Source organism: Pholis gunnellus (genome assembly GCF_910591455.1).
Source record: "Pholis gunnellus genome assembly, chromosome: 18".
NCBI classification, from domain to species: domain Eukaryota; kingdom Metazoa; phylum Chordata; class Actinopteri; order Perciformes; family Pholidae; genus Pholis; species Pholis gunnellus.
In genome coordinates, this window is record NC_136545.1 from 9,856,672 (window position 1) to 9,872,482 (window position 15,811).

Below are 15,811 nucleotides of genomic sequence, written 5' to 3' on the forward strand. Positions count from 1 at the left end.
TTATCTCCGCATCTGGCTGTGTCTGCTCACCCTTAAAAACACTCCACCGACAGCTATTCCTCAGCTAATTGACTCAGAGCATCTCCCTGTTTCACATTACTAATTTATTGAACCAGCTCCCAGCCCAGTTCACCTGTCATTGGCGACTATCTAATTTAATTTCACCGCGAGGCGATGGAGATTATTTTGTTTCTGAGCAAGAGAGATAGAGAGGGAGGAAGGGCACATGAATAAAGCCAGGGTTCCAAACAGCTTGTGTGTTTATTTCATAACTGGATTTAGCTGCAGGTGTTTGAGAATTTAGGGACGCGGGCCAACTTAACTAGCTCAATGTGATTTGGCCAATTTTGCCTGCTGTCAGTAAATTGAATTCAGCTAAACTACCGTTTTAAAATAAATTTGGAAAATATGCCCGACCACAAGTTAGCGCGTGTTTTAGATTCACCATCTGACCAATTTGTCATGCAGGGCTTTCTCTTTCAAACGTTTCAATGGGGTTAGTTAATGACACCTCAGAACCTGGCTGCAGGTTGTATATGAATGTGCTGCGACTCATCTGTATTAATTAAAGCTTTTCTCCATCTGGCTCCTCCTCTGCAGGAGGAACCAAGAGTGGCTTTCTTTGTGGCTGAGCAGCTATCAGAGCTATTGCTCTCGCTTTCATTTATCTCCACTAAAGGTTAGCTTTGTCCAGCAACCCACTCTCTGCCAACGTGTTAACATCATATCAGATATAAACACAGACCATTGGTGTGTGTGTGTGTGTGTGTGTGTGTGTACTAACTACATGTATGTCCTTGTGAAGTTATCGGTTTCTCTTTGTCTCCATCTTTGCAATAATAATGATCTGTTATAACCTAATACAGGGAATAGTTTTCATCCTGTTTCTTCTCATAAATTGTAATTTAAACTTTAAGTTTAGTGGGTGACATAACCTTTGAAAATGGCTTGTTAAGGACAACATTAATATATTTCTTTGCTATTGTTGGAAATACAAGACCAGAACAGACAGCAAAGAACTAAAACTACAAGTTCATACTCTAGCCTATTGCGCATAAAGCCCTCTCTTTGACTCCTCTCCTCTGCTCTCCGAAATGTTTTCATCCTCTGTCCTTTTTCATTGACACTGATGCAACGCTCCCCTTTTCTAATTAGCCTGGCTGGTCTCTGTAAACCACTATCCCCTCTCCCTGCTCAAACACCTCAAACACCAAGCTATCCTTCCATCCCTGTGCACACCACAAAGACCTTTAAACCAGCTCACAACCCCCACACACACACTCTCTTGTTTTATTTCTCCCTTTTCTTCAATCTTAATGTGCCCTTTCTTCCCCCATTGCTACTGTCATGGGAACTACGAGAGCCCATTTAGGCATCAAGTAGAAAACATGTTTTTGCACGACAGCATGTAATCATTAATGCAATTTATTTTCCTTTTCATGAATTATATCCAGTCATTATCATCTTATGGTTTGCTGAAATTGGGTTCCACGGAAACGTGCGCTTTGTCAAAAACATGTTTTTCATTTGTTTCATGGCAAATCTGTACAAACACACACACGCACACACACACACACACACACACACACACACACACACACACACACACACAACTGCTTGAACATATCGCCTGTTGTTGGGGTGATGGTGGCCGGTTGGACATATTTAACATATTGCTCGACCCTAACAGGTCTAACATCAAATTATCGCCTGCACATCAATGCAGTATTTAATATGTCAATGTTGCGTTCGCAGCTCGTTTCTGCTGCAACCAAATGGCCCACATTTTTTTATTGTCAGTTTATGTACATTATGCTGTTCTGAACCATTACTTATGTAACATTTTGAATACAGGACTTTTACTTGTGATGGAGTAGTTTAATAGTGTGCTATTGTTACTTTTATTTCAGTAACAAATATGCATACTTCTTCCACCACTGTCAATGGAGGAATTCTATATAGATGTATTTTTCAGCCACTACTCAGGTCATTACTCTCATCTGCAGTTGCATTTTGTAGAAATTTGGTTTGATTTTATTGGTAAAGCATTGCTACTTTTTCTATTGTTATCTTGATACATTGGTTGCTTAACATCCGTAAAGCATGGTGTCTAAATGTTATGCTCACAATTGTTTGTATTCCATTTAATTCCCTGCTGTGTAAAGTGACATTAATGTACATTAATATTTCATGCAGCGTACGAGAAGCATGCCAGAATGCGAGGTGTGGTGACATGTCATTTGGGCGGGGGCCATCCGGGGGTGTCATTTCTCAGCATCAATCAGGGGAGAGCTGAAAACTTTTCTGACAACCTCATCTCATCTGTAAATACTCATCCCACTGATGCAGGTTTTCATGGAATTAATGAGGCAGCTTCATGTGCTGATGCATGTGAAAGGGGCCTCCTTTCGAATCGCTTTCCTTTATTGCCCTCCCCCCCCCCCTCCCTCCTCCTCCTCTCTCTCAACAGAAATCATATTAGCCAAAGCAATCTCATTTACAACATGCCATTTGGTAATTCAGCATGCTCACTTGTTGGCTATAGTACATGCTTGGGTTTGTCTGTCATGCGTGTGAGAGAACTAGAGTGAGTATGAGGAAAGAGAGAAAGAAAGAAAGAAAGAAAAAAAGAAAGGGTTAGTCATTAACTCAGAGTATCAGGACCACGGACAGCATACTTACACCGTAGCTCAGGAGTGATTCGTTCTTTATCAGTACTGATCAACCCATCAATCAACTCGTTTTTTGACTCTATGAAATGCCAAATACAGTTACGAAACACAATTGAAGCCATATATATTTTACAAAAAGACTGAACAAGCACGTTTATGCATGTGTTAATTAGTACTGACTATTCTTACTAAAATTACTGAAACCATCAATTGAAAATCTAAATTGAGCACTGATGCAAGCACAATAAGTTAATGGCATCCGTCATACGTTAGCAGAAAAAGAAAAGAAGAGGAAGAAGGTGCTGCTCGACGTCATCCTGGGACCTAAAGCATGTCCCCGCTCTAATTGGGCTTCTATATTTCATCAATACAACAACGTAAGACTCAAGTTCATATTACTTGATTATCGCCTGCCCCGTCAGTCCACCGTCACTCCACCGTCAGTGCTGAATCTGCTTGTCAGTTTGTAGTAATTACCGTGGCTGCCGCACCGACTGGAAAACAGGAGGGCAGACGACAATCAGTCGTCTCCTCCTGGTTATTGTCCGTGTGTTCCACACCGGCGGCCTTTATCTTTGCTCGTCAGAAGCAGCGACCAACACGAGGCTAGTTATCGCCGCCTCGGCGGCCTGGACGGGATCAAAGAAGATCGGTTGAACACTGAAGACGTAATGACTGCGCTCTTCTAAGGACTGCTGCATGGTTTGTCATGTCATTATCCCACCGTTAGCGCTCAGTTTTTTTTTTTCTCTTCATCTTTTACAAGTTTCTCGCAGTTCCTGAACGAGGACAGTCTCCAATTAGATTGATGGCGGGGGAAAATGACCCCGCGTTCATGCTTCACTGAATAGAAATGCTTTTTTCTCCTCACCTTTCTTTGTCCCGTTGGTGTTTTACTTCAGCTCCGGCTTTTAGTGCCATCATTTTCCCCACATAAAACACATATTCTATGGCGTTTGTGGCGGCAGTTTGAACAGGAGCAATTTGTAATGTTAGAAGAGAAGGCACTAAAAACTGCTCGTGTACTTCATGGTAATTGCATGTGACAGAGGAGGAAGAGGAGGAAGAGAGCAACAGCGTGTCAGTACACTGGAAAAGGAGGTCATGGTTCTTCGCCACCTGTATGGCCTCCCCCACAGACTGTGACCAGGAGTAATGGAAGTGATAGAGGGCCAATAGGGCGGGGCAGAGGTGGCATGAAGGCTGCAGAGATCTGAGGTCTGGCAAACGCCCCAGGTGTGTGTGTGTGTGTGTGTGTGTGTGTGTGTGTGTGATGTTCTGAAGAGTCCTGCATATGTACCACTCATGGTGGTTCAACACATCTTCACAGAGGTTCATTTTAACTCGCTAACCCTGACTCTGGATTATTTCAGGTTCCATCGGTGCTAATGAAATTATTTGCTTGACTTGTACTTGCCAGATACACTTCCCCAAAGCAATATTCACCCAAAATAAAACCTGAAAGCATTTGAGTTGTTTTTCACTCATGATTATCCAAAATGGATAATGGAGCTCCTTTGTCAACACAAATTTGTTGGAAGCAACCACCAAAATACTTTAAAAATAAATAAACTGTTTTATATTAGTAAATCGTCCCAACATTTCTTTTTTCAGGAGATGATTTAATGTCCTTCTTGCGTGTGTGATAGAGAGAACATGAGTGTTTGAACTTTGTTTTGACACCTTGAGAAAATTAAAGCCAACCTCATTTAATTTTTCTTTCGAACATGTTTGTTTGCGTCGGGGAAGAGAAAGAGAATAGAAGAGGCCGGGTGAGTTTCTGAAGCTCTGAAACTTAATTTGTGAGCCGTTCTGCTGACAGTTCCAGTAATGGACTGGACAGTTCTGATGTCATGTTTTTCTTTTAACCTGTGTGTTCCAGGGTCAAGCTGAAGGACGGGGTGGCATTTCTGGGAGCTAGAGCCAGTAACCCTGTTGTGTGGACGGTGAGTCAGGATGTCAGAAGTGAAGGTCACAGGGTTGTGACCCTTCACTGTCGGAGGAAGGAGAGCAGTTTCAGTCAAAGGTACGTCCGACTCCCTCCTTCTACGGAATTAATCAATGTGTGACTGAAATATGAAGTGGACACCCTGATGAACAACCAGAAAGCAGCAGCGCACTTGTTCATTTCTCTGACAGGTGTCAGCAGAGAGTGATTGCAAAGAGTGAGGATGAAAGAGGACATGACTCAGCATCTGAAGCATTCAATCTTTGGCACTGCCAGGCACAAAGGTCCCCAGCGACTCCCAAGTGTAGAAACTAAAATGTATTGTTTGAGGAACACTTTGTTGCTCCTTGCTTGCACTTAAAGGTGCAGTTTGTAGGATTTAGATGGATCTATTGGCAGAAATGTAATACAATAATCATAATTATGTTTTTATTAGAGTTCTGATAACTTAGAAAGAGCTGCCCGTATCTACACAGGGAGCGGGTCTTCTTCACGGAATCGGCCATGTTCCATCGCAATGTTTGGACAGACCAAACAGGCAGTGTTTAGCCTAATATCTAGTTTATGGGCTAAATATACCAAACTACTTGCACAATCCTTAAAGTCTGACTCTAGTATCAATGGAAGGAAGCAATTCATAATGTTTTACAAGTTTGAGAAATTCACTTGACTTACCAGTTTTTGTAAAATGTGTTCCCAGCTTTGGCGGTGTTGGCAGCTTTCCGATCATGACAATATGAGCTAAAGTATGCATGTGTGCTGATGTGTGTTAATGAATAATAACTATGTGTTTTGAGTGTGCAAGTGTGTGTGCGCGCCATTGTACAGTATTTGACATTCAAGTCGACAGCTAAACGGTTTTAGGCAAAGACAAAGTAGCTGCACACAGGAAGTGACACACCCTGGCTGGGCTGTTATTTCCTTCTGAGTGCCAAGGTGACGACAGTGATAAATGACAAGTCATCTATCATTTAGATGCATCTCTCTCACAGGCCTGCTGAGGTGCAGAGACATTGAATTATACAGTACTGCTCAAATCAAGGTCATACATGTTGAAGCTGGTATTATGTCCTGCAATTCTGTGCTCGACAAAAGACTACCTTGAAGTATTGAAATGATAAGGACACACCCGCTGTGACCCTGTTTTAGGTTTCTTTAGCTTACATGAAATGGAATAACTGTAGCACATCAGCGGATAAAAGCATCGCTCATAGTCTTTCAAAATGTGAAGAATATCAAAACACTGAACTTTGATTTAGAAAATCTCTTTGAGGAGGTTAAATGGTAACAGAGAGAGAGTTATAGTCACGCTCTCTTCCATTTTTCTAAAATATTAAAAACATGCTCACAATGAAAAATGACTTTCATCTCCTGAGAAAATTATTCTTTGCTTTTTGTGGTCTCTTCCACTGGACAAACACACTTTCAAAACTGGAACAAAATGAACAGTCTGGACTCGTACATTGTCCACTGACTTTGTTCATTTTTATACATTATACTTTTAGAAGAGGCCTTGCTTCATTTATTAGCCAAAAACAAAGGTTTAGGAGTTGAGGTGCCCAGTCACATCATCTATGGCTCTCTGATTGGTCAAGCTTACACTTGGATGGCTCTGTCGATTCTCTGTAGATCTTTTCCAGACTACAAGAGAAAAAGAAATACATCGTGTAAGATTCAGGCTGGCTTGGAGGCTACAGCGGAGCAAGACTTGTTAAATTATGTCTGAAAGCCTTGAAAGTGATTTCCTAAATTAGTCTAATCTTTTGGCTCCCTGGAATCTGCACGGATTTCCTTTTTGACATACTTTTCTCCACCTCCCCAGTAACAGGTTCATACTCATTTTATTCTACTGCTGTCCTGTGGGTAGGAGAATTCCCATCGGTCAGGTTAAGTGCAAAAAGATCTTCATTAGCCAGAATATGAATGGGGTAATGGGAATACGTGCAGATGAAAGCCAAGGAGTTTAACAGGACAAGTGCCCTTAAACATTAAATTTCTCCTAATGTCAATTGAAGCTCACTTTGCCGACCATTAAAATGGCATCACTGCCAGAAGCTGAAAGATAAACACCGTGAGCAGAATGGGTCTCTCCCCTGGCTCGTGGTAGAAAGTGCGACATTACCGCCAATAGTGTGAGCGCCATGTGAGAGACTCCAGCAGGCTTGACTGCTTCCAAATAGAAGAGGTGAGATGTAACAAGCGATTGTGGACTTACAGGTATTGTATCTCGGTGTTATAATGTGATGTAATGACCACTTTTGGGGAGGTGAAGAAAAACAACAACCTTCCTCTTGTCCCAGAGGTGTGCACGATGTGTCTGCCTTCTTCAGAACACCAGTCCAGGTACTTTACCCGGCCACATGTTCGCTGGACTGATTGTCCGTGCACTGCAGAGGCAGCTGAGAGTTGAGGTGTGACACAATAAATGTCAGGAGTGTTAGCAGGAAGACCAAGTATAGGGGGACACAGAGAATGTGAAATGATAACAAAGTTCATTTGATCGTCCCTCCTTCCTACAGTACGACACATGCCGCACACTAAAAGCTATTACCAAGTGCATACTGCCGCAGCCTGTGGTGTCCTTTTTTTATTCACATTCATTTTTGGTTTTGCTTTATTCCTAAAGCAAAAAATAACATAAAAACTGAGGCAGACAGACCAGCAGATTGCTGTTTTGATGTGATAGAGTCGCTGAATGCCTCAATTAGACCACCATGAACAACGTAAACATAATTATATTCATGATTGTGTTTATGCATGTGTGTGTTCATTGTGTGAACCCTTTTCTCTCCCTCTGCAGCTTCAGCTCTCTTTATGCAAACTACAGAGACCACACTCAATATTATGACGAATTGATATAGCTACAGTATGTGTGAAAGCCTGAGTGGGAATGGATTATTGTATGCCCTTAGGTGTTTGGGTTTCATTACCATGCTGATATGAATTGTCTATATAAGAGTAAAAACAACATGTCTTAAGGTCTCGAAATGTTTTGGATTTCTTTAGCATCGCGCTTCAGTCTGGTAAAAAAACAGCACTTTAGAAACCAATCCTGCAGTTATATATTTGTTCTTTTATGATGATCTGCGTATGAAGCACCGGTATGAAGACAGCGAGGGGTGCAGAGTGGGTAGTGGATGAGATGAGGAAATCCTATAGCCAGACCTCATCCAAACTTTGCTGAACAGCAACACAGATGCCCATACAGTTGTTTTTTTTCTCTCCGTATACAAAATATATATTATATAATACTTGATTGCTAGACTGTGCATTATAGAGAGAGTATATATATATAAAATGCAGTCTGACATAATGCATATACCCAATATGGGGAAATAGAAACCTCTCCATATATAAAGTCCTCAAGTGTATCCAAATTAAGGCAGCATGTCTCGTGCACTAAGCTGTCATGACTCGTCAGAGCCCCTCTCAACAGCTTGTGGACAATAAACTCAACGCAGGACCCCCCCGATCTGGTTTCTGTACCTCCCTTTACTCAAGCAGAGCAGATTTAGCCACACATGGGCCGCTACGTACACTGACTGTGCAGGTCTCCGGGCTGTAATAAAGCTGACTGATGCAATCTCAAAGTGGCCCAATGGTCATCAGACAACACTGCCCGCTCTGTTATAAAGACGTAGTAGAACACTTAAATGCTACGAGTTGTCCTTCACCAGACAGTTCTCTCGTGTCCTCACGGTGACCATAGAATGAGACCGCTTCTCCCTAACGTCAAGCTAATTCAAGTACTATTGAACTCAGACTCCTCTTCAGCTGTTGGCATAATTAAGCACGGGAATGCACACCCACTCGGGATTCATGTACGCATTGCCTTTGTGTCTGCACGTGTTGATGTGAGTGAAGTGGGTGAGTCTATTCTCTATGGGATGGTCACGCTGTAGGGATGTAACAGCTACACAAAAGTCTCGGTTCAATGCGAGTTGGGTACAGCAGGGGGGGAAAAAACAAAAGCATTAGGATACGTTTCTTTTCATTATAACCTCCTGACCCCTGACCTGACTGTACCTCCCTGGACTCATACAGTATTCCCTTTTAGGATCGTGTCTAGAAGTGATACCAGTACATTATGCATTCTGTGTCTTCAACTGCTACGGTAATTTCATTATAGTCTGCTGTAGTATTTCCAGTTCAGCTAAGCTCCTTGGTGTCTTTGCTCTTTTAAACTCTCAGTCCATGTCTAATAAATCTTTAATCCTTAATGATCGAATTACATCCCTTAACCTTCATTTCTCTATTGCTTACTAAGATCGGGCTTAAACCTGTGGAGCGCTCCCTTCTAGTGGAGCTCTGCCAACGCCGTTATGATTTTCTGAACGCATCAAGGTTAACAGTCCGCGGATTGGTTATTACAGCTGGTTTTAAGAATCATTTCACATTTATTTCATTCAGGTTTTGGTCGACAGTTTTGAAGTCTTAACTTTTTAAATTGTGAGTGATGACCTGATTTTGGTGATAACCGAATTATGGGATTTCTCTATGAATTCTCTGTTACCGTCCTCTCTTGTGCTTACATTTGATAGGGCCATTACAGCTAGTGACTTTAACGCTCATGGACAATTCTAACTCATGTGCCACCAATTTTTCACACATTATTTTATCTTTTAAACTAGTGCAGCATGTCTCTTGCCCCACAAATAAACCGTGGGCACACCGTTGACGTGTTTAATTTTCTCTGGATCTCTGGACATGTCTCTTAACTCCCTGAATAAGGTTTTGTCTTTGATCATAAATGTATTTCCTTTGATGCATCTTTACTACCGCTACAACGTTTGTGAACTATTTTCTAAATTAAAATAAGACACCAAATAATTCTGCATTACACTTTATGAACAGTGAGAAAACACCAAAAGGCCAGAGGTCACAATAGGTTATAAAACTGAAAATAACCAAATACATGGAATATAAAAAAATGTAACTCATGCACAACACCCAAACATTTATCCCGGTGATTGGCACATCTGGGTGATGCCGTCGAAACGCGCGTATACCCACAAACCCGACAACGGTGGAGCCGACAATCCTTGTCTTGACACAAATCTTTCACCGACGCTGTTGTAGCTGACCAGGAACCCGCAGAAGGGGATTCCAGCTCTGGCGTTTCATGTGCGTTCGCCATAGTGTGACTGACTCGCATTGCCAATCCGCTTGTTGTGCTAACCTCAGCATATGTTGCTAACGGCGTACAGCTAAAAGTTTTGGGGCGAACGTTGCACTTGTAAACTTTGGTTCCACATTACAAGGAAAAGTCTACATTCCATTTGTTCTGCGTGCGGCAGCATGCACCAGACCATGAAACACACACACACACACACGGAATTGTGGGTGCACAAACCGTTACAGCCCTATCACATTGCATATTTAAAAAGAGAGTCATCAGCCATGCATGTCAGGTACACAAGCTGCCTCTGGCTCCTTAGTTTCTTTTTAATAAAAGCTAACACAATTTGGAGTTCCTGTTTGATTGAGGGGAAGAGTTGACAAAAAGAAACAAATGAAGGTTTTAGAACCACGATGGTAGTTCCTGTGGCCCAATAATCAGCGTGGCAATCAGTGGCTTGTTCAAGCAGCAAAGGGAGTTCGATTTGTAATTGCAGGAGGTGAGGCGTGGCACCTAACAACTAATCAAAATAAACCGGCTCTAATGGCCGACATTTCTCAATCGAGCCAGTCCCTCAGATTAACACATGCACAGAGAGACGGGCCGACTTCAAGAGCAGTCAAGCGTTTGACAAACATAAGCCCTTTTCAGACACGGAACCTAGAATCGTTTGTGCTTTGGCTCTGTTTAAACACGACAGGACTATCATGGTTAGAGCTGCAATGCTCGTGCAATAATCAGCATCTGGCACGCAAAACGGAGCCGTGGCAGTGCTGAGTAGAAAAATAATAAAAAAATGAAGGGAGACAAGTGTTCTCTGTTCTCTCACAGGCTTGGTCAGGGATGGCTTTTAAAAACATGTTTTGTATATGAAGTAGAAGTATCTAATTAATCCGCTAATTATTTTCTCAGTCGTTTAAGCGTTTTGTCTATAAAATGTCACAAAATCACACCAATACTCAAAGGCATTACGTTTACTATTGTATATGACAAAGAGAAGCAGCAGATGCTCACATTTGAGAATCAATTATCACAATTGTAACTAATAGAATTTCAGTCAAGCATCCAAAAAATTCTACTTCAATCAATTACCTTTGTGAGTGTGAGGGACACTTACCCATGCTTCTTCTAGTGATTTTCACATCAATGTAGTCATTTCTTAGATAAGGACCAGATTTCTCTATTCTGTATTATGCAAGCATTAAAAAAAAAGAAGGCAATGACTCACATTTATCCTCCTTCCTCGCATGCTGAATTTGCTGGATAATCGTACTGTAAGCATTTGGCATTGTTGAGAGTTTTAACATTTTGTGATGGGGATTCACATTAAAACAGAATACAAATCAATGAAAGAACAATTGTATTGACCGTTCTGAAATAAGACAACATTTTCCTCAGCACCTTAAATGGTTCATTCAAATTATTTGATTTTATTTAAGTGATGAATGTATTGCAGCGGGAAGGCAGATGAAGACACATTTAGTACATTGCTTTGTCTCCTTGTGCTAGCGTTTCCGTTAATTAAATGGCATTCAACTCAGACTTGTACTGAGCTGTAAGTGGTACTGCCTACTATTGCCTTTGTTACTTCTACAGAAAAGGTAGAGAGGGTTGACTGACGTGCAGGCCATGATGCTGTGAAGATTCGAACACTCAACTGTGCTTTTCCTAATGTAAATATTAACTGAGTACCGTCTGTGTGCGTACACACGCACTCTCTGACACACACAAACACAAATACACAGGCAAACAAACAAACAAGTGAACAAATACAATCCTCCAGCATCTTTTCACCCGTCAACGTCTACGTGATCATGGAACATGCCACCACATTCCATTTGTCTGCTGTTGCCAGAGAGGTCTCCCGCTGTGAGACAGTGGGAGTAAGCCTTACTCTAAAAGACTGACAAGACAGCCTTACAACACCTTCAATGATGCAAGCCTGTAAAGCGAAGCTCTTAGTGGTGCTATCTAAAAACAACACTGTAGTCTTACCTCTGAGTGACAACGCCAGAATAAATGGCATTATATTCCGGCCAACAATGTATGCTTTACAGTGTGTGTTTCATCATGTTTCCACTTATTGCAGTTGTACTGACTATTGTGTTGTAGGGTTAGGATTTAAAAAAACAAATCTTGCACGGAAGTTGCATGAAAAAGTCTCAGAGCTGTGTGCCGAGCCTTTGATGAGGAAAGTCTTCCCAGTGCGCAAGCCCCGGTGTGAAAATAGGTTAAAGATTCGAATTGTTCTACAACAGTTGGTGAATTCATATTTTAAGCATCAGTGAAATCGAGGCCTGTCATTCTGCGTTTGCCCCAGCCATCTGCTGAGGGAGGTGACACGAGCCTCTGAGGGTTTTTCTGTGAAACAGAGGAAGCGAGCATCAATGAGGGGAATGGAAACCCCAAGCTTGTTTTAGACTGAAGTGATTAGCATACTCTGCAGTGTGCCAGGGAAAAGAAAAAAGCCACAAATTCCCATATAAATAAAGTCCATAAAGATTCTTGTTAGGTAAAATTGCTGCTGATACGCGTCCATGCAAACTTTCCTTCCAGCATATATCCTTTTTCATCGTTATGCGAGTTAGCTGTGGTCTTTAGGGTTGCGATGAGTCAACGTGATTGATTATGAATGGCTGGATTTCATACAGACGTTCCTGTGTTCCTAACAACTTTCTTGATCACTTTTCCGCTGAAGTAAATTGAGGTCCATTGTCTGTCACTACCGCTTCATGCAATGATGCAAAATAGCTTTCTCAAAACCTCAATAGTTTTGCCAGCTGTGGTGGTCTTCAAAATGATTACCTCAGATAAGCGAGCATATGCATCCATCAAAACCACAAAACATTTGCTTTTAATCCTCTGCAAAATCAAGGTGTATTCTCTCCCAAGGACCTGTAGCCCATCTCCAAGTATGCAAGGTGCTGTGGCAGGCATGCTACGCTTCTGCTTTAAAAGATATCCCACAGATTCTCCTCACTTTCACTGTAAAATCCACTGTAATTATCAGGCGAAATAACACCATCAGCCCCCCTAAGTGCATAAGGCGGTTTGCAAAACTTGTGAATAGCCCCCGGTACTACATGGAGTTTGGCTTTGATCCCCATCACCTTCCCTAGACTGGGCTGTGCACCTCGGGGTATCTCTCACATAACTCCTCCACACTCTCAAATGTTACTCTGTTTACAGAAGACCAATCCAGTTCTAACTTCTTGATCCAGTCTCTTCAAAGAAATGCTGGACAATTATGTAAGCAACTGTTTACTGTAGACCCTCAACAGACAATTTGTCTGTTTTTTTTCACTTGGTGTGCAAATCCCATCGCATTTAGTGTGGGCTGGATTTAGCTTTCGATGGAGAATTTCTGCTCTTTTAACCCTGTGCTCAAATCTATCTCTGAATGCATTATCTAGGAATATAAACTTGTAAGTAGATATAGTTTCCTCAACTTGTACTCATTTAAAGACTCGTCCTCCCTCTGGTGTCTGGAGTTTAACTTGAATCTTTTTGCAATTAAATTTGTCCGACATCTTCAATGGTGCACTACAGTCCATCAGCAGAGTGTGGTTACTTCTGCCCACAATACTGCTTTTGAATTTTCATCGCCATATTTTAGCCAGTTTGCTAAGAAGAGCGGTTCTAACCTTTCCAAATAGGCTTTGAATGTTTCTTTGTTTTTCGTTAACGAGAAAGTCTCCACTTTGCCCGAATGCCGCCGCCATCTTCGCTGTGCTTTCTCCCGTCGTAAAAACTCTCATCACCTCGAGGAAATCCCATCCTCGTTACCAAAATCTGTTGTGTATCACAGAATTTTGAGGGAAAATAAATCTCCGGTAAAAGAACTCCAAAGAGAGGGAGGCAAACTACGATGGATGATTTATTAGGAGTCACATGGAATCATGTCTGCCCTCGAGCAGCTCCTCACATCCACTGGCTCACCCAAAATCCCAAAGCGGCCCCTTTAGGCAAAAACAGAAAACACAGTGCCCCAAAACACCACGGGTGTTATTACGGTACATTATTCTAAATGTTTTGCACTTTTACTTACTTTTTTTTGAACACACCACACTTTTTTTTGCATGTGTAATGTCTTTAGACTGTAGTAAGACATGTTGCCTGAGAGACAAAACCCAAAGCACAATCGAAAGTTCTCTTCTTGACCGGCGCAGTCATTGGCCCTACAGCAGGTCAACGTTTTAGTCCTCCAATACACACTGGTGACATTTAGTTGAGCCAATATCTCACCATATTAGGTAATATTTAGTTGAGCCAAAAGTGCACGCGTAAATGCAAATGTACACACACACACACACAGACTTAGTGTGTAGTAGTTTTATAGTTTTTTTCATAGTTTTTCTATGCATATAAACGCTCAGTAAGTGCATACGTCTCGTCTCGATTTCATTTATTGTCGACTCCTGAATTTGCATCAACTTCTGCCACTACAAAAACAAGCATACGCAGGAGTGAAACACAGCTCGTTGTTTTGTCAACATTTGCCATATTGCAATATATGCAAGTATCAGGACATATTCTTATTAATATAGGGCTTATTTCAACTCTATTACCCAGTTAGAATGGAAAACAGTGACACAAAAAACATCTTTCTATTAAACCAGATGAGGTTTGCAACCAACCAGAATGTGAACGTGGATGAATAAATACATGGAGGGGTGTTGGTCCCTGAATCTCATTCTGTATTCAGTTACACATAAGGTTACCTGGAGCCCCAGGAGTGTGAACAATCCACTTTGTGCTGCATATGGAAACTGTGCTGTATTCATGATCCCATTATACATATCTGAGTGGCTCTGAAACAGCATGTACATTTTAACCCAATTTGATTGATTGTTCTCATGATACGGTAATAATAGCTTGAGGCGTTATATGGGGTGCAATATTCCCCTGCTCTCATCACGTCTTCGCCCCATCACAATGAATGGTTGCTCTCACTTTCTCCAGAATTCATATGAAATGCAAGACAGTTATCATGTGGCTTCTCTTATGGAAAACCTGTCATTAGAAAATAGAAATGAGTCATTCAGATATGCATTTGTTATCATGAGCAATTGTCATCCAACATTGGATATGGTGAATATATTCCATATGTTAGCTGCGCATCGAATGTGTGAATATGTAAAATTAGCCTGCAGATTTACAGTTTAGGCATGATTATGTACATGAGGGTAGATTTGAATAAAGAATGGGTTGTTCGTTCAGTGCTGACATTTGACTACACCCCATGAACCGCGAGCCCATGCAAATGTACATTGTTTGGGTTAGTGAATATGTGTCTATAAGGCAGCTTTACTCCACGGCGGAGAGTCGTTAGGGGCCGGAATAATTGGCAGAACAATGATGAGTGAAGATTGAACGGGAAAGGAGTTCGATATTCCGTCCTCTTCAGTTCACGGGGTGAGGTCAGAGGGCCTCGTGCTGTTCTTTCTGATTGCGCCGAGCTGAACTCAGATGGTGAATGAACACATACAATCAATGGCCAGACCGAGCAGGACCAGTGGGACTGCATTTCAAACCTGAGTTAAATCAAAGGTCCCTTCAGTGCAATCTAATTCCAATGGAGTAACTCTCCATGCATCAGCGAGAAACACAGATGTTAATGACCTGCCTGCTGGGGCAATCTGTGTGCGCGCACACATGCACCTATTTATATGTATTTGATTAAGTGGGAAATTAAAGAATAGACTACCATTAGTTTGGGCCTTGAAGAGCGTGGCAGTTTTGATTAGCTCTGTGTTGTAATCTGTTTAATTAACACTAGTTCAAAAGCTCTAGCAGACAAAATGCAGATATTTAGAGTGTGTGTGTGTGTGTCTGTGCGTGCGTGCATGCATGCATGTTTTTTCCAGTGTAGCACACTGGTTCAAAAGCTCTAGCGGACAAAATGCCGATACTTAAGAGTGTCTGCGTGTCCGTGCGTGCGTGCATTTATATTCCAGTGTGTCCTTGAACGTGTGAATGGTCTTGTGAAAGTACAATGCTGTAGATGATGGATAGGGGAGATGAAGCAATCACCCTCCCAGGTGGTCTAATTAGTATGTTTGTGAACTGCTG

At 41.7% G+C, this 15,811-nt stretch overlaps 1 protein-coding gene across 1 annotated transcript in view; it reads left to right on the forward strand.

The window, feature by feature from the left end:
- LOC306710946 (transmembrane protein 132C) overlaps nt 1–15,811 on the forward strand; it is a gene marked incomplete at both ends in the record, with an annotated part of 129,650 nt that overhangs the window by 68,228 nt on the left and 45,611 nt on the right. The window contains one exon of the mRNA XM_079179693.1: nt 4,555–4,698. Coding sequence (XP_079035819.1) covers nt 4,555–4,698 — 144 coding nt within the window. The remainder of the gene's footprint in view (nt 1–4,554; nt 4,699–15,811) is intronic.